General features: G+C 45.4%; 2 protein-coding genes across 10 annotated transcripts in view; one reads left to right on the top strand and one right to left on the bottom strand.

Moving 5' to 3' along the window:
* The window catches only part of CYFIP2 (cytoplasmic FMR1 interacting protein 2), a 129,534-nt gene that overhangs the window by 46,709 nt on the left and 63,566 nt on the right, over positions 1 to 19,259 (bottom strand). For all 9 annotated transcript variants that reach the window (XM_081500465.1, XM_081500461.1, XM_081500463.1 and 6 more), the window contains 4 exons: positions 18,353 to 18,461; positions 16,135 to 16,254; positions 10,097 to 10,296; positions 8,759 to 8,846 (listed from right to left, as the gene is read on the bottom strand). In XM_081500465.1, the coding sequence (XP_081356591.1) occupies positions 8,759 to 8,846; positions 10,097 to 10,296; positions 16,135 to 16,254; positions 18,353 to 18,461 (517 nt within the window). The remainder of the gene's footprint in view (positions 1 to 8,758; positions 8,847 to 10,096; positions 10,297 to 16,134; positions 16,255 to 18,352; positions 18,462 to 19,259) is intronic.
* On the top strand, positions 5,745 to 7,411 carry FNDC9 (fibronectin type III domain containing 9). Its single transcript, XM_081500468.1, has one exon. The coding sequence runs from the start codon at positions 6,071 to 6,073 to the stop codon at positions 6,752 to 6,754; it is 684 nt and encodes a 227-aa protein (XP_081356594.1). The 5' UTR covers positions 5,745 to 6,070; the 3' UTR covers positions 6,755 to 7,411.

Here is a 19,259-nt window from a genome sequence, read left to right as displayed (position 1 = left end):
ATAATGTTGCAATAGATAATATGTGTGTGTAATTTAAAGAAAAGAAAAAAAAAAGAATCCACCTGCCAGTGTAGGGGACATGAGTTCAATTCCTGGTTTGGGAAGATCCCTCATGCCTCAGGTCAACTAAGCTCATGTGCCACAACTACTGAAGCCTGCATGCCCTAGAGCCCATGCTCTGCAACAAGAGAAACCACTGCAACGAGAAGCCCACGCATTGCAATGAAGAGTAGTCCCCACTCGCCGCAACTAGAGAAAACCCATGCACAGCAATGAAGACTCAGTGCAACCAAAAAAAACTTAATGAAAGTCAGAAAACCCAAGTGAAGTGAAGTGACTCTCCTGCAGTGAAATATAAGATGATATTCTGCCATATCTACCAACTGCCAAAATAACAAAATTCTTCTGGACTGGGGGATAAATAATGTTGTATAGCCTGGGAGAGGTGCCCCACAGATAAGATAGCAGGGTAGGGGCAGGAAATCGGGTGGCGCTGCTGATGGTGTTGTGGGGCTAAGGCAGGTTCCCCTGCTCGGACCCCAAGTTAAGTGCTGGCGCCCAGGTATGGAGCAGGCTGAGATGCCCCCAGCTTGCTGCAGCAAAGCCCTGATTTCTAGACCCCAAGGACTATGGCTTCATGGAGAGGCACTGCAAGTGCAGAATGAATTTCCCTGAGGTCAAATCAAGCTCACATTGGGGCACTGTTTAGACACCAACAACCAAATCAAACGAAAGATCACACCACCAATCTCCAAAGACCAAAGCACAATTGAGAAGTTATTAGCATAATTTAAGAAATGATTTGTGCCACAATCTATATCACTTGGGAGGCTGTTTTATGATAGAACTCTACAATTCACTTAGAGAATAACATTTTTTAAAGTTTCGACTCATATACTAATTTTGGTGACCAGTTGCTAAAGGTTTTTTATATTTAATATTACCCCTAACCCTAAGTGACACAGCTCTTAGGCAGGGGAACCTGGACTCCAGATTCCAGAAGAATAAACACTTGTGGACTATATTTCTCAAATGTAGCTGTTTTCTCCCTGCTTCTACTTGCTACTTTCAGGTGACTGGATATTTCCTCTGAGATCTTTTAGTTTCTTGCCTGTTCCCATCACCCTGGAATCCACCAAATTGCAAAGTCCTGTCTCCAGCTCTCAGAGAAGTCAACCACAAGGCAAAGAGCTACTGTTGACCACTTCTGACTGAAGATCAGCCCAAAGGGGAGATCGGCATCAAAGAGGCTGGCTGGGAGCTTGGGGTCTGGACCAACAGACCTCGGTGCAGGGACCTGCTCTGCCACTGCCTAGCTTTGTGATACTTGTCAAGTTAGTTAATCCCTCTGAGCCTCAGTTTCTCCCTTTATACAATTATGGTAAGAGGTCCTACCTCAGAGTTCCCCATGGGAAAAATGAGAAAAAACATGTAAAACACACCAAAATGTTCTCAGTGGTTATTTCTGAGTTGTTTGTGTTTGACTGCTGTCTTTGAACTTTTTGATACTTTTTATGTACAATGAGGACACACATTTAAAAAATATAGCTGTTTTAAGGAGAGAGAGAGGGAAGGAAGCATCATGCAGATGGCACACCTTGTCCATCACAGCCCTTGGTTGAAGCTACAGCCAACTTAGGCAATGGCTTGTGTCCAAGGACCTTGTCTTCTAAATAATAAGAGCTACTATTCCTAAGCCCAGCACTACAGAGATGGGTTCATCTCACTGCTCCAACATCATCAAGTGGGTCATATTAATATTTTCTTTTACAGAAGAGTTAACCAAGGCCTAGGACAGTCAGAAAATTTGTCCAAGGCCATAGAGGCAGGATTTGAACCCAGCCCGGGGTTTTCAGCCACTGGGTGGCAATCAGTTTTGGGGCCAGGGCATGCCCTAGCACTGTCCCTTCACTGCCACCATCAGGGAGGGAGCAGGGACCCCGCTTTTGGCTGTTTCCTCTGCAGTGACTTACTGCTGGTGTAAACCAACCAGAGGCCCCCCGGCCTGACAGCTGAGGAGGCCACCATTCCAGTGACTGCAGAAGAGTAACTGCACCCTGAAGGTGCAGACAGTGAGGAGCTTGGCTGGGTGCGATCTTCGGAGTCGAGTGTGACCATGTGACATGTCTCACCCACAAGGGCCCACTGGGTGCTTCAGGTGCTGCTGGTGATGGCGACGACCCAAGGGAGCAGGATGAGCCCTGGCCTTGGAGTCAGGGTTCCTTGGACCCAGATTCCCCTCTTGGCTCTGCCACTCCTCAGTCCCCCGGCCTGGGGAAACCTTTCCTTCCCTTGGGATCTGTGAACCAAGAGGACATCTAGGCCTCACATGCTCCCAGTGTCTCAGCTTCTCAAATAAAAAGCTCAGTGTGAAAAATGCCATCCAGGAGCATTAAAAATAAGTTCTTGTTTTTGGTGGCAAAGGCTTGAGCTTCATCTTGTCACTCCACAGATCCCCTAACTCTGGTATTTTTATTTTTCTCAGAATAACCTTTTCAAAAGGCATCTGCAAACTACTGCACTCGCCTTTCTGAGGAGGACGCGGTGATGCTCTGCAGGGACTCACCATTAGCACGCATCACAGCAGATTCCAGCCAGACACCCGGGAAGACTGAATGTCACAGGAAGCACAGAGCAAGCGTCTAATTGACGGACATCTGGCATCCCGACACCCCACGTTTCACAGAGACCCTTGGCCTGGGCAGGGTCTGTGACTCACTGGGCAGCTTTTATAACTTTTTGATTATCACTGATATGAACCAAAGGGAGACCTTCGTGGGTTCACTTGGATACTTTGGCCAAAAGCCAAGAAGAAAAAAGATGGCTTTTTAAAAACACCTAGCTTGTGTTTTATTATTATGTTATATGATTCAGGCCTAGATCCATCTGAGCAAGGGCTGCTGTAGCAAAATATCAGAAACATGATGGCTTCAAACATTCGGAATTTAATCTCTTACAGTTCCAGAGGCCTGAAATCAAGGTGCTGACAGGGCCATGCTCCCTCTGAAAGCTCTAGGGGAGAACCCTTCCTTGCATCTTCCAGCTCCTCCTGGCTTCTGGCAGTCCTTGGCTTATGGCAGCATCACTTCAATGGGCTTCTACCCTTTGCATCTCTCTGTGTATAACTCCTCCTTTTCTTTCTCTTATAAAGACACCAATCACTGGAATCACCCTAAATCCAGGATGATAACATTTCTAGGTCCTTAACTAATTAAATCCACAAAGTCTCAACTTCCAACAAAGGTCACATTCTGAGGTTCTGGGCAGACCTGAATTTGGTGGGGTGGGGGTGAGGAACACTCAAACCAACTCAGGACAAGTGTCCTGATGGTTTAGCAAGCATGCCTCACATGGGCTCAGGACTGGGGCAGGGGTGGTACTCATGTTTTCTATCTGACATCTGGATCCAGCCCAAGCCATTAGCCTTACAGATGATGGAACTGAGGCCCAGAGAATAAAAGCATCTTGATCAATGTCATACAACTAGGTAATGCCTCAGGAGACAAGAATAAAGAAATAAGAGGACAGAGAGGTGGAGTGGCAGTGGGTTGGGTTGCAGGGGATGAAGAAGTAATTATATTTTTACTTGTGGGAAAACAGAGAATGGCATCTTTGCCTTTGAAACCACTGTCCAAAGAAGGTCTGGGTGAGGGGTAAAAATGATAACTAGCTTATTAGAGAGACAATTTAGGGGCCTTTGAGGAATTAGTTTCATTCTGAGGATCAACATGGAGAGAACTGTTTGCCTTTTTTTTGGCTGAAGGAATCAGAGCTCCTCTCAATGAGCAAAAGCCTTTCCAGACTGAAACATCGTGCGTACAGATGCCTGCTGGTTGCCATGGTGAATGATGCTGATCTGAAGAAATGAATAATGTGAGCGTTGGGGGCGACAGTGCAATTACTCAGACAGTGGTGAGAGAGACATCAAGGAGAGCCCAGAGAGCCCAGAGCAGAGGAGGGAAGAAGGCAGCATCCTTGGGCTCTGATCCACTCTGCCTCTGAGGGGTGCCTAATAACCGGATCACTGCGAGCATCAGGTAAGGGACATACATGGCTCTTCTGGGGGATGGAAATGGCTTTTTCTTTTACACTCTGCTTGAGGGAAAGCCAGGCAATGGTAATATGAGTAGCTAAAAATAGGGGGAATTGAGAGATAGAAGAAGAAAAATAAATACAGGGAGACATTCAATCCTAAAAGCTGTGAATGCCACATCTTGACAGAATGCTTTTTAAAACGTCTGCTGTTAGAAAACTCAGTCTGCAAAGACAGCCAGTGCAGATGTGAGAGATTCATGACAAGAAACAGGATTCCCAGTCACTCCTGATGGAAGGGTTTATGAGGGCTATTGCCTCTGTATCACAAGTAATGAATTAAGCTCTTTTCATTGTGGTTGGAAGTATATCTGTAGAGACGTGGAAGGTGCTGGGACGGGGTGGACGGCTGTGTATGAGAAGGAGACCCACGGAGGGAGCGCAGGTACTCAGTCTCCTCTGCAAAAGACTCTCTTTCTGGAGGGATCTGAGCACCCCTGCCTCGTCCCTTTCATTCCCCATTTTTCTGGGAAAACATTTCCAGCCAAATGGCAAGGAACTCATTCCTCTTCCTAAGCATTGTAGTTTACTGTCATCTTTAGATAAGAAAATCAAGCACTGAAGATCACTCACTGCTGGGCCCCTTTCTGCAGCTCACCTCCTCTAGGAGCAAGGGCAAGAGAATAGGAGGTTGGAGGGAGGCAGGGAGGAGAGAAAGCAGCTCATGAGGAACCAGTCTGGCTTAGTATCCAATTCAGGTTAAAATCTGATCAACTGTTTTTTTACTATGCTGCTGCAATCAGAAATGAAACCTCTGTCTTTCATATGAGAGAGTAGGGACAGAGGACTGGGCTGGGTGATACCTATCTGTGAATATATACAGGTTGACTATGGCCGTCTCTAGAATTTTAGCTCAAGGGCAATTCAGCGGAGAAGAACAGTATCTCTCAAATACACAGAATTAAAAAGAAACTAAAAAGCTTGAAGACGGTGTACTCTTACCAAAGTGAGAGGGTGGCAGTCGGAAGAGGGATCATGTGATGTGTCGGAAAAAGCAGCAACCCAGTCTTAGTACCAGCACCTCATTTTGTGATTACATTCTGCTACTAAACCTGGAAATCCAGAGGTTATGTGGCTTTGGGTCTTGTTAGCTGATGGCTTCTCTTAGATTGCTCGTCTGTAAAACGGGAATCTAGTTCAGAGGTTGTGATGAATAAAGCATATTTGTTATGGTATGTTGAGCTTCTAGCATGACCTGTGGCATAGCAACTGCTTGCTAACTGTGGCTGGTGATTACCACCGTTAACAGTCACAGAACCAGCAGTATCAGACAGGAGCAGCTCTACTGGTACTTGGAGCTGATTATCTTGACCTGGGAAACTAATTTCCTGGGTAATTCAGCTTTGAAAAGAGCAAACAAATGGACAAAACACGATCAGCAGCTTTGGGTAGAAATGAGCTGCCCCTGAGTGACTGACGCAAAGCTCCTCTAGCCACGGGAAGCAGAACTGAAAGGCTGAAAACACAGTGGCCAGAACATTCTAGATGAATGAACTCACAGCACTTGGGGCAGAAACAGGAGGTCCAGAGGGAAATTTTAGGTAAAAAAATCATCTGGCTTGGAGGTCACAGGCCCATGGTGACTAACACGGGGGCCCTGAGGCTGTGCAGGCTTTTCCTTCATTTGTTTTCCTTCTCCCTCTTCCTTTTTTTTTTTTTTAAGGTTTGGGAACCATGCTGTATTTAAGGATTCTGAGACAGGGCAGCATGGGGCTGGGGGATCTGGGTGCATCTTTCCTAGGCCTGCAAGCCCCCGGCTTTGGCATGAGATGGCCCTGATCTGAACTGCGGTTCTGCCATTCCTCGGCTATGCCCAGCTGAGTATTGTCACCTCCTGGCCTCCATCTCTCAGTCTGTAAAACAGGGGCAATATTAGTCTCCATGTTGAATACTCAATGCACGGTGGCTGTGATTATCATAAATCAACACTGAAAGAGGAGATGTCACTCTTCACTTTGATTCTGGTTTCAGAATCGAGATGAACATCGAGGTTGGGAACGTTTCTTATACAGGAGCCATCATTTCCTGGTCGTCCTCGGAGCCCTGCCTGGAGGACTATTACCATATTATGTATAGGCCCAACTGGAACAGCATCTTCTCTGGCTATCTTCGCTACAGCTTCCACCACGAGGAGAAGGTGCCTCGAACAATCAGCTCCGTGGTGCTGGAACACCTCACCCCTTCCACCCTCTACTTCCTGTGCATCAGCTGCAAGAAGATTCTCTTCCCCTACAGGCACTACTGCACCATGTTCCACACCCTGGATAAGACTCCACTGGCTGCTGGAAGCTCCCTGGTGGACCCCCAGATCTCCCTCTGGGTGCTGATGGCCATTCTGCTGGCCTGCTTCACAGCGGTCTTAGCCTTCATCTGCCTCCAGTTCTGGTGCATCCGGTGCCACGAACCTCGATGGTCTTACAGAGCCGGCCACATGGAGGAAGCCAATGGGCTGGTGAGATGGCCAGAGGAGGCCCCGGGGCTAGGTCAGGGGGAGGAGGGCCTGCAGGGGCTCCCCCTGGTGGAGCTGCCACGCAAAAACTCTGGAGAAGATGCAGAACCAGAAGCTGAAGCTGCAGCAGTGGAAGCTGGCCAGCACGTCCCTGATGTGGGTGCCTTGCAGAGGGAGGGAGGTGGTCAGGCTGCATTGCCTCGTTTTGGGTAGTGAGAGGTGGGGAGGAGGCAGCCCACATCATGTAGCTTAAAGGCCTCCATGCAATAGGTCTCCTGTAAAAATGCATCTGTAGACTACCCACTCATCTTCCCTCAAATGACTGAGCTCTTGTGAACTACCTGGTTGGATGAGTGCCCTTTGACAAAGCTTTTCAAGCTGGAAAACACATACCCCCATGGTGGGCAAGGGGAGGAAGATAGCATCTCTTAGGAGGGTCCATCTAGAGCAGCAGGGCTCAGTTAGAAAATAAAAGCATTATTTTAAAATTAAAACAACCGTTAGTATATTATGGGTTAGAAATTGAAACTGACATGACTGAAATAAAACACACTTCAAGGAAATTGTTGAGTTAATTGAAGATAGGCTCTTTAGCTACACTTTCAGTCAGCTGAGGCAAATGTCCAGGCTCCTTTGCTGTTACAGGGGTGGGGGGATTATTTTGGAAAGATGTGAGAAACTTTGCTCTAGAGTATCTTGCTACTCTCAGCCAATTGCATACCACTTGTACCCCGTCTTCACTCTTTTTTAAACCAAAGACTATCTGTACTATTATTAACAATGCATTTTCTTTATATTGCATCATTTAAAAAACTTATTTTAAAAGAAAGCCCATGTTACTCCCCAAATGAAAAACCAGCACCCTTCTGCTATAATAAATAGGAGGAAAGAGACATAATAAGCAGAATGAAAACAATATCATATTAAACTTGACTTGGATACTATTACCGTCTAAGGACTCTGAGCTTAGGGTCTGCTCTCTTTGATAAAAAGGGAGATTAGCAATTGCTGGAGAGATATTAGACATTTTGACACCAACTCAAGACTTGCTCCTTGATATCATCAGCAGGGTTTAAAAGAGAATAGAAAAGGGAGTTCCTTTGTGAGTCACTGTTAATCCATGCCATGCCTGTGAACTGTCCACAAGGCTGTCTGGAAGGGTGCCTTGAGAGAGCAGCCTTGACCAGACTGGCTGCTCTGGAGGAGACAACAGCTCTCTCTCAGCATCAGCCTAAGACTTTGTAAGCCCCACCTTCCCACCTTCAGGCTGGAGTAATGGGCACTCATCTTGGTTCCTTACACTTCCCAAACTAGGGCTTCCATACGTAGGGGAGCGCCTTGTCTAACCATGTTACACTTTTCCAGTCACTTCTTCTAAGTCCATCTGTGCATATGTTGTTAAAAATGGGGTCAGAGGTGGCCATTTTTCATCCATCACAAAAAAGAACCTAGGCTTTTTAGCTGTTTCTGTTGAGCTACTGCACTCTTTCCATGGCGTTCTCCCACACAAACCTGCAGGGTAAGAGACAATCTCCTACATACGTCAAGGTGTTGGTGAATCTGTGTGAAGGGTGATCCCGTGTTCACCCCCTAGGGTGGAAACAGAACTGGAGGAAGGTGGAGATGCGTCTGCTTCAATCTCTGCTAAATCTCCAGCATGGAGACCTTGCCCAGCATGTTCTAGGGCTTAAGGAATGTCTGTTTAACGACTGGCAAAGGACTGAAGGTTCAGAACAGACACTGCCTGGGAGGCTTCATTAGTGTCGGGATCGGCATTGTGAACCAAGCAGCAAAGAGACAGGATGAGACCTCTCAGAGGTAGTTCTGGCCATCTGGGATTTCCTTCAAAGTTCCACCTTCCCAACTGCTTCCTGGCTGCAAATCCCTCATAGTTATGGAGCACAAAATCCCAGAATCACAGGACGATACGACAGTGAATCAACTGAGAATAGGAGGAGATGGGACGCCAAGACAAGGAGACCCTCTCACCTGTTTCCCCATTCCCACCCAGAACCCAGCCCCGCCAGGTCTGCGCTCACCCCTGGTCTTGCTAGTTGTGAACAAATAAAGATGAATATATTCGCAGTTGTTTCTGCCTGGACCTCACTGCTGCCTCTTTATCTCCACGCTTCTTGCCTTTCTGATTTGGGGAACACTCTTCTATTTGCTTTTGCTCACCAGTCCTCTCAGAAGTAGGACACAGGTAAGACCACTCACCTTGGACCCATAGAGGTAATAAGGCTGGACATTGGCGGGTTTATCTCTCTGCGGTTCTTGGGTGAAAGGAATAGCAGTTCGGACAAAACTAGTGGGAGAAAAGAGATGGGGTAGGAGTTAACTGGGTCCTAATATTATTCTTCACGGGTTACAGAGCAGGAGCCCTTCCCGACCAGGGGCAACCACGCTGTTTCTTAGGCGGTTGCCTATACAGTTCTTGTGACAAACTCCCATTTAACCCCTGTCTCCTTTTCATAAGGGCTTCCCTGGTGGCTCAGATGGTAAAGAATCTGCCTGCAATGCGGGAGACCTGGGTTCAATCCCTGGGTTGGGAAGACCCCTGGAGGAGGGTATGGCTACCCACTCCAGTATTCTTGCCTAGAGAATCCCCAAGGACAGAGGAGCCTGGTGGGCTACAGTCCATGGGGTCGCAAAGAACAAACAGGAACACAGTAGTCCAGGTTCACAGGCTTGACTCTGGGCCTATGGCTGCTGAGAACAGTGGTCAAGATAGCTGAGAATGAGGTGAGCCTGAGTACAGCCTTTTCCAGGACTCTTCACACAGTTTGGTTTCCTCAAGAGTAGGGTGCTGTGAACTCTTTCTATAAAGCCCCAGATAGCAAATATGTTCAGCTTTGCAAGCCAGATGGTTTCTGTTGCAACTACTCAGCTCTGCTGTAGCATGAGAGCGTCCATAAACAACTGTAAATGAATGAGCACGGATGGCAGAATTCCAATAAACTTTGTGAATGTCAAATAATTTCCACTTGTCACCAAATTATAATTCTTCTCAGGATTTTTTCTTCCCCAGCCATTTAAAAATATCAATACCATTTTTAGCTCATGGGTTGAACAAAAACAGTTGACAACTAGAGGTGGCTTGTGGGCTGGAGTTGGCAGATCTCTGCTTAAGAGGATTGGAAGTCCCAAATCTTTAGAGAACCAGAAGTCCATCTCGTTAAGTGTGTGGACTCTTCCCAGGCCCTTTCCTGCATCTGGCAAATACTTATTCAAAGCTAGCCATGAGCCAGGCCCTGATGATACTGCGAGAGCCTCCTCTGCAGGAGAGAGTTGGCTGCTTCTGCCCCTGCCCCCAGGTGGCGCTAATGGTAAGAAGCCACCTGCCAATTAAGGAGATGTAAGAGATGAGGGTTCAATCCCTGAGTCGGGAAGATCCCCTGGAGGAGGGCATGGCAACCCACTCCAGTATCCTTGCCTGGAGAAACCAATGGACAGAGGAGCCCGGAGGGCTACAGTCCATAGGGTCCAAAGACTGAAGTGACTTAGCATGCACGCACACCCCCACCCCCAGGCCACTTTGCACTGAGACTCCCTTACCGGTTGGTGGAGCCATTATAGCAGTAGTTGGGGAGGAAGTCGAAGTTGAGCTCCCAGAAGACATGCAGGGTGATTCGGCCATAGGGGGCGGACACATTGTGGTTGGCCTCCCGAAACATGGCGTCGAAGCTGTCCAGGGTCATGTGTTTACACAGCAGCCGGTGCGTGAGCCGGTTGATCTCCAGCAGCCACTCCAGCTCCTGCATGGAGAGACAGCCCGAGGCTGCTGAGGACTTGCATATGCGCCTTGCACCAGTACTGCTACCTGACAGATGCCTTTCATGCAGGCAAGAGCTCCTCAGACAACCTCGCAACTGCTGGTATGGGGATTAGGACTTCTGCAGTAGTATGTGGCAACACTCCCTTCTTTTGAGTGAAGGAAGTGCCAGACCAGCCAAGGGAGAATGCATGTCTGTACCCAGAAGGGGACCAAAGATCATGTGCAAATCCCTTGTCTGCACTCCCTTGGGGAGAAAAGCACAACTATTTGCTTTCCAGTTTCTATGCTGGTGAGGAAAAAGCCTGTCCCTGAGTGACACAAGTAAAGTAAAAGAAAATTGTGAGTGTCCATCTATGACTGAGGTTCTATCTCCATCCTGCAGAAAGCAAGTGAAACAGCTACCACCTGGTAAGTACTTAAAACTAGGTTGGTCCATGTGAGACTACTAGTTTCTTATGTCAAACACCAACCAATGTTAGTAATTTCTTATGGTTCAACCTAATACATGCCAAGGAGTATTCTAAGCACTTAATATGTGTCAACACACTTAATGCTCAAAACCCCCTTATCAGGTTAGCATGATGGCTGTTCTTATTTTATACATATATATAGAAACTAGGCTTTAAGAAGTGCAGTAACTCGGCTTCAAATCCAGGAAGCTGGGCTCTGACATTCACGTTCTTAACTGTTATATACTATAGAAATTTAAAAAACAGCTGGGGGCACAATGTTTCCTCCTCTCGACTCCTCTTGTGTCCCCCAGTCACACGGGGGTTGGTTAAACATGTTGGCAAAAGTTTGGCTGCAAGCCATGGACCAAGGACTTGCATGAGCTATGGGCCCTGGTCATCTGGAATGCCACCTTCAGGCAGAGAATGGGACCAGAGTGGATAATATCCAGACAGCAGGTCACTGCATTTGCTTGGAAGTAAAAAGAAGGTAAAATCCTTCAGGCTGGGTTTAGTTCTTCGCTGCATTGCTATCAAAGAGAATCAAAGCACAAACCTGCGCAGAGAAAGAAAGTACCCCCTCTATAATGCTCTAGGACACTTTTTTTTTTTTTCCTTCCACATTTTTAAATTTATTTATTTATTTTTCTAATTTATTTATTTTTTATTTGTTTTGCCCTACATTGACATGAATCCACCATGGGTGTACATGTTTTCCCCTTCCAGAACCCCCCTTCCACCTCCCTCCCCATCTTATGTTGCAGTGGCTAAGCCATCTTTTGTGATGGGTATGACTGCCCGTTTCATGGAGGGGTAGACTGAGGCTCAGAGGGAGAAATAACTTGCTCAATAAAGGTCATAGAGGGAATATAGAACAGGGTTTAGGATGTGCTCCCAGGTCTTCTAATCAAATCATGTGTATTTGGCCCTTGGATGCAGCTTCCTGGAATAAATAAGCAATTACTGAGAAAGTCCTTTGAACAGTAAAGATGGCTTTACAACATAAAAGCTAAAAGGACATAGGCAATGGCTCTTCCCCAGAGTGTGGCCAGGAGATGGGGCGGTCAGAGGGCCAGCTGTAAGACCTAGGACCTGGAGCCCAACTGTTTACAGTCACAGGAGGAAGCTTGCATCAGGGATTCAGTTTTATTCTCATGGGCCACAGGACCCCTCTGACTCTGGTTGGGGTCCAGAGTGTGGTGGAACCGGACTACACTTCTAATCTTAGAGCTTCATCTCTCTGAAATTCAGATTCGGTGGCTCTAAATTGGGGGCAAAATATCGGATCAAAGTTTGCAGACTTAACTGGCTGGAGTGAGACAAGCTGGGGCAGGAGGGAGCCCGGGCTGGGCTGTCCATGCAAATTGGAGAGCCATTGCTGGATATAGGTGGAGCGGCTATGTCATGGCATCCAATTGTTTGTTACTGCATTGGAATGGGGTAAGTGATGGCAGAGCCTCTGATCTCTTGGAAAAGGCCAAAGTCTGGATTTCAGTTCTGGAACGGTAGCTGGAAGAATAAGTTTCCAGTGATTGTGCACTGTGAAATATATGGAGGGCAGAAATACAGAATCAGCTGTCTGCTTCCATCTTTTGGGGCCTGGCTAGCCAGATGGCATCTTTGTTTCTAGTCACTTAGGATGGGTAAGTAAGTAAGTAAATAAATAAATGCGATGAATGCGCATGAGTTTATTTCTAAGATCACTAAGTACCCGTAGCACATGGTGGTGCCCTGTTACCATGAAGACAGCTGCAGATGAGAAACTGGGAAACAATTTCCATTCTGTGATTTCAATGGCCTCACAAATGCGCATCAGAGACTGAAGAGAGCTCTCAACTGCTGATGTGGGGATGCTCGGAGTGCAGGTCCACTTCCTCTGCCATGCCACAGGAGTTTTTATTATGCAATACAAATGGTGTTTTGCATCAGCCGTTTCTTCCAGCCTTTTAGTCCGAAGAGGGCACTTGCCTGTGCGGGGGTGCAGGGCTCAGTGCATCAAGGCACAGAGGTTTAGAAGGCCCCAAGGGTGGTCTATGTGCCTTCAGAGAGGAGGTCAGCTATGCAGAGTAAAGCCAGTTTACTGGGGGGCAACACAGAGAAGCAGCACTGGGGAAACAAAACACCAGATAGGCTCCTTATGTGAGGTAGAGGAAAGAGCTTTTCCATGGGAACCAGAAATCCCAGGTGTCAGCACACTTGACTTTAACCTTCTCTGTGGCCTGGTCCAAGAGAAAAGGGATCTCAAACTCAAGCACTAGGTCATCCCATGAACAAAGTGCACCAGGACTGTGGCAAGCCCAAGAGAGCACAGCCCAGCTGATGGGGGTGTCGAGTCATTTCTAGGCAATTGCTGCCATCTGTGAAGGCGGGTCTGACGTTGCCGGGGTTTCTGCAGTTTTATTCGAATTCTCCCAAATGTTAAATGTTGGCTCAAATTTTCAAATATGCTCTGCAGCCTAAACAAAACACAGACTGCAGGCTGCCAACTCTCAACTCTGGCATCAGATCCCTTTGAGAATCTATTTGCTCAGCTGCATAGAGGAGGGGGACTAACTGATGAAATCGCTACAATCCTCCCAGCTGGGCATCAAGCCACCCCCTCCCCATCTTAGGACAGAGCTTCTAAGGTGCAAGGAAGGGCTGAGGGGAGCACATTCCTTTCTTCGTTTCTCAGAAAAGGCATAAGCTTCTCAGCCAAGGCAGTGGGGCCCTCCTGACCCCCCAGGAGACAGCATCCCTGGCTCTCCTCTTCATGGGCTTCAGGGAATGTGGCTACTCTCTTGGCGGCTGTTGCCCTCACCTGATAAACTCAGGCTTTCACTGCTTGTTTTGATTTTGTTCCCAGCTAAAAGAACATTCAGTGCCTTTCAAGGACTGGGAAGAGGCCATGGACACCCCGCCACACACTAAAACCAGTTTTTCCATAGGGTATGCTCATTCATTACTGGAAAACTACAAGATAGAGATAAACAACGAAGAGAAAAGCAAAAATCCCACCTCTTGGACATGATCACTGCTAACATTTGGCAAAGAAAAACATGTCTTAAAGTAGATCTCCTAGAAGAACTTGTGCTGTATCACAGCCTCGCAAAGTCCATGACCCAGGACAGAGGTGGGTCAAGTCCTATCAGGAAATGCAGCTGCGAATCTACCCTGAGAGTGCCTCATTCACAGCTCAAAATTTATTTTCTTCTTCTTCTTTTTTAAAATATTCATTTTATTTATTTGCCTGCACTGGGTCTTAGTTGTGGCAGCTCAAAATTTCTATATTCCTCTCTTTCTTCATAAGCTATTTTCATCAAGTGGAAGGGACTATGCAAAGCTCTTTCCAGGCAGTATCTCATTTCATTCTTGAACACGGCTATGAGGTAGATTCTAATATTTCCTCCATGTACTACAGGTTTTTATACAAGATAAGTGACTCACCCAAGATCACCCAGCTGGTAAGTGGTGAGGCCAGAACTGGGACCCCAAGGTCTTTCTGATGCTAGAATCCTAGTTCTTAATCCTTTTTTTAAAACTGCTTTGTCCATTAAAAAAAAACCTTTTGTTTTGAAATAACTTTAGACTTACAGAAAAGCTGTTAACTACAGACCTCCTGCACATTCCTGACCTAGTTTCTCCAATGTTAACCTCTTACATAACCATGGTATAATTGCCTAAAGTTGGAAACTATCATTGATATAATTCTATAAACTAAATGACAGACCTGTTTCAAATTTCACCAGTTTTTCCATGAAGGTCTTATCCCACATTGCACTGGGTGGTCATGTCTCCTTTTCTTTTCAAATCTCTAACAGTTTTCAGTTTTCTCTTTGTCTTTTATGTTCTGGGTGCTTTTGAAAAGCATTGTTCATTTTTGAATGCCATTCAATTTAGATATATAATCACAATTAGATTGAGATTATGCATTTTTAATTATGCATACATATTCAGGGGATGTGTGCTGTGCTGTGCTTACTCACTCAGTTGTTTCCGACTCTTTGTGACCCCATGGACTGTAGCCCACCAGGCTCCTCTGTCCATGGGGATTCTCCAGGTAAGAATAGTGGAGTGGGTTGCCATGGCCTCCTCCAGGGGATGTTCCCAACCCAGGGGTCAAACCCAGGTCTCCCGCATTGCAGGCAGATTCTTTACCATCTGAGCCACCAGGGAAGCCAATTCAGGGAATACATGAATATATTTTCTTACTGGTGATACTAACCTTCATGCTTGGTTAAGAGGATGCCTCCCAGGTTTCCTCACTGTAAAGTTATCATTCTCCCCTTTGGAATTAGTAAGTATCTTGAAGGAGATAGTTTGAGACTAGGCAACTATCCTGTTTCTTCTCAAAGTTTTTTTTTTATTTGCAACTAATTAAAAAATTCTGGTAAAATATACATAACATAAAATTTACCATTTTAACCATTTTTAAATGTACAGTTCTGTGGCACTAAGTACATTCATGTAGTTTTGCAACCATCACCACAGTCCACCTCCAGAACTTTTTAATCTTCCTCAACTGAACCTCCGTACCCATTAAATACTAACTCCCTATTTCCTGGCAACTACCATTCCATTTTCTGTCTCTATAAATTTGACTACTCTGGACACTTCCAAATAAAGGGAATCATAAAATACTCTTCTCAAAGCTCTGCCCACTAATTTCAGTGTCTATTACTGGATCTTGCCTGCGACCATTATTACTCCGGTGTTCTAATGGTGATTTTCTATTTCTCTCATTCCTTCTATGTATCTGCTCTTGAAGCTTTAAAATCTTCCTTTCATTCACCTAAAGACTGACCAATCAAGTTTATTCTAATTCTTGAAGAGAATTAGCAGAGAGTAGTTCAAATAGCTGACAAATAAAAGAAGAGGGCACACCTGCTCCATACTTGCGCATCGGGAACAACTATACAATTTCCAAGTCCCAGCACAAAATGAAAAGGTGGGGGCTTTCATTAGAAAATGATTATAAATCCCAAGATGGTGACAATGGAGCATTAAACCAGTCAATAGCCTCTCTGGGCTCTAACCTACTGCACACCAGTGAAGCCGACCCCATTGTGAAATCTTCCCTCCCTTCTCAGGATCATTCAGCTACTTGCTGTATCTGTAGAATCCTAAAGGACAAGAAGCTGTGTCCCGGGATAGGCCATCTCTAGAGATTTCAAGACCTCCCTCCACTCCCTCTCTCCAGGCAATCAGGAAGGTAAAATTTCTCTCATTCCTTTTAAGTCTTTCTTTTTCCCCTGTTCATTCAGGTGAGAAAGAGACTCATCACTTCTCTTCAACCAGCTCAGTACCAGGCTACCAACAACTCCCCAATAAGGCTTCTTAGTCTGAGGAGTCCCACAGCAGAACTCCCAAGGGCTCCCCCCATCTCTTACCACGATTGAGGTCAGGTCCTCACTCTCAAAACGGCTGATGGCCTGGTCCAAGGATTTATACATGGCAGCAGAGATGCGCTGGGTAATGAGTCTGTTCAAGTCAATGGATCTACCCAACAGCTGCATGGAAGAGAGAGAAAGTTACTTAAATTTTACACAGGCACATGACAACTAAATGCAATGCACTGATTTAGTAAACTGTCCTAAAAATATAAAGAACATGACCAGGACAAATAGGGACCCTATGCAGAAAACAGAATTGTTAAATTTCCTGAGTATGATAATTCTATTTGGATGATGAGAGGATGTCCTTGTTCTTAGGAGATACGAGCTGAGGTATCAGGGGTAAAGTGTTATGATGTCTGCAATTTACTCACAATGGCTAAGAAAAAAGTATGTATTTTAAAATATACATTTTAATGTATTACTTGCATATAAATATGTTTTTATAAATTATATATTCTATAAATGCATAAAGTACATTTACTGTATTTATGAGAAATAATATATACATGAGAAAAATAAAGTGAAACAAACCTGATTAAACATGAATAATCATGAATCTGGCTATAAAGTATATTTGTGTGTTCACTGTCTTATTGTTTCAACTATCCTGTAGGTTTAAAATATAAAAAGTTGAGGAAAAATATGGTGCATTCAGACTGTAGGAAGAGGCTTGTGATAAGCTCTGGCAGCCCATTCAACGCTGACATCCTGAATCTCGCCCTGAGGTTCTTCCTGCATCCATCCTATATTGTGCAGTTCAGAGTCACCAGGGAGCCCCCGTCCCCCGCACCCCAGCAAAGGCTTACTGTGTACCTTTATGAGGATGAATTTAAAAGCATGAGAAGGGCTGATTACAGGATGGAAAATACAGCTCAGGCTAATTTCCACTGGGGTTCATATGGGCATGACTATAGATGCTATGCAGAGAGCAATAAACATTTATTGAGTGCCTGCTGCGTGCACTGCACTTTGCTATGTGCCTAAGGATTATTCTCAACTATTTTATTTTTTTCTGCTTCCCTTTTGGGAGAGATTTTCTACTAATTGACTAAGGTTCCCTATAGCCATCTTCTGCACACACAAAGTTCAAAGCCCTCAGGATTAATATCCTGTGGCTAATTCTAGCTGCACTGGTAATGGATTCTTCTGAGAGGCTGAAGGAGAAGCTCTCATGGAGCCTTCGATGTTGACAGAAGGGCAAATGCTTTTTCCTCTTACGATTCTTCGAGCATGGATTTCTCAGAGCAGTGGGACTTTCCAGGTTTTTCGGGGTAATTCCTCACCTCTCTATCCAGGGCATTTTCTCAGCCTCAGCCCTGCTCCCCTTTACCCAAGTCTTCTCCAGGAACATGTGAACCACAGGATAAGCACACAGAAATCACAGCATGAAGGTCATTTCACCGCCTGTGACTGACAGGGCTTAGGAGTAAGATTTAAGGTCTGCTAAAGCATCTCTTATTTTGTCTGCCTGGCTCCCATGAACATTGTTAAGCAGGGATATGTTTCTGAGCTCCTGGCAGCATTTCCTCTACATCATGGGTCAAACGTTAACAGAGGCTAACTCCATAGCATAATGGGAAAGTCAGGGATAGACCTTCCCATTTCTGAACGTCAGTCCAGACTGAAGGAAGTGGGCTGAAGTTCATGCTGTTGTTCAGTTGCTCAGTCGTGTTCGACTCTTCATGACCCCCATGGACTATAGCACATCAGGCTTCTCTGTCCTCCACAGTCTCCTGGAGTTTGCTCAAATTCATGTCCACTGAGTTGGTGATGCCATCTAACTATCTCATCCTCTGCCAACCCCTTCTCCTTCTGCCTTCAGTCTTTCTCAGCATCAGGGTCTTTTCCAATGTCAGCTCTTCACATCAGGTGGCCAAAGTATTGGAGCTTCAGCTTCAGCATCTGTCCTTCCAGGGAATATTCAGAGGTGATATGCAGCTCACGATAGGTGTTCAAATGCAGCTCACGATAGGTGTTCAAAGGCTCTGGTGGCCCCTATTCAACTGAGGTGAGCAGCAGATGGGCTGAGAAGCCTAGAACTTGAACCAAAGGAAGCCCAATGCTTCTTGGTAAGATTCTGAGGCTGGATTATCCCTATGCTCAGCAGCCCACACAGGGCAATACCCAGGGCAGATGATACGTGGTCCTGATTTCTGATCTCTAGGCTAACATCATAGCCCCTCTCTCTCACCCACTCCACCTGTCTCCATACCTGGACGTGTCTCTGTTTCAACAGTGTTTCATAGCGGTTGGACGGTGGGTATGGAATGATGACTCCATAATTCTTACATTCGGCCCTAAAACGTTTATCCAACAGGACGCTGGAAAGGATAAAAGTGAAATAAGACCAGTAAACCAGTAAACACAACAGTGAATGGAGTTCAATCACTCAGCCATATGTATTTTGAAGCATAGATTCTACTCATAAAGCACTATGTTATATATTTTAAATATTATTTTTTTTTCTGCTGTAGAGCAAAGTTCTTTAAATTTTTTCAGCCGGAAAAGCTCAATAGGTGAAATGAAATTTCTATGTTAAAGACAGGCAACACAGAAGTTGAGCTGCTTTTTTCCTTTTATTTATTTTTTTACCATAAAAGCAATTGAGTGCCTGCTTAGTATAGCCCAGGAAACAGTCTAGGTACCAAGGATTCAAAGTTCCTGTCCTTGTGGAGCTTGGGTTCTAGTGAAAAGAGACTGATAATAAATAAATAAGCAGAGGAATAAAATAATGTTAGACAATAGTAAATACCTGCATAGTATTTACTATTCACTAGGCATGCATATAGACATGCGCAGTCATTTTTAATCTCATGACAACCCTATGAATTCAATGTTCTATTATTATCTTTCACACTGAGTCATGGATTGCAGAGTAATAAGTGCTCTGAAAATAACAAAACAGGATCATTTGGTGTTAGGAGGTCATGGAAAGTCTCTCTAAAGAGGTCCTGTTTGACAGAGACCTAAATGCTAAAAATGGAAAGATTTGGGGGAAGAATCTTTCAGGCATGATTAGCTTGGTACATTGAGAAAAAGGAAAGATGTAGATAAGGGGTGGGGTGTGTTGGAGAGCATAGTGCAAAAATGAATTTACAATTAAAAAGGATGGAAGACTA

The sequence above is a fragment of the Giraffa tippelskirchi genome, chromosome 6 (genome assembly GCF_054371585.1).
Source record: "Giraffa tippelskirchi isolate mGirTip1 chromosome 6, T2T-mGirTip1v1.2.pri, whole genome shotgun sequence".
Taxonomy (NCBI): Eukaryota; Metazoa; Chordata; class Mammalia; order Artiodactyla; family Giraffidae; genus Giraffa; species Giraffa tippelskirchi.
The sequence above is the reverse complement of the archived record's forward strand: the minus strand, read 5'-3'. Positions and strand labels throughout refer to the sequence as shown.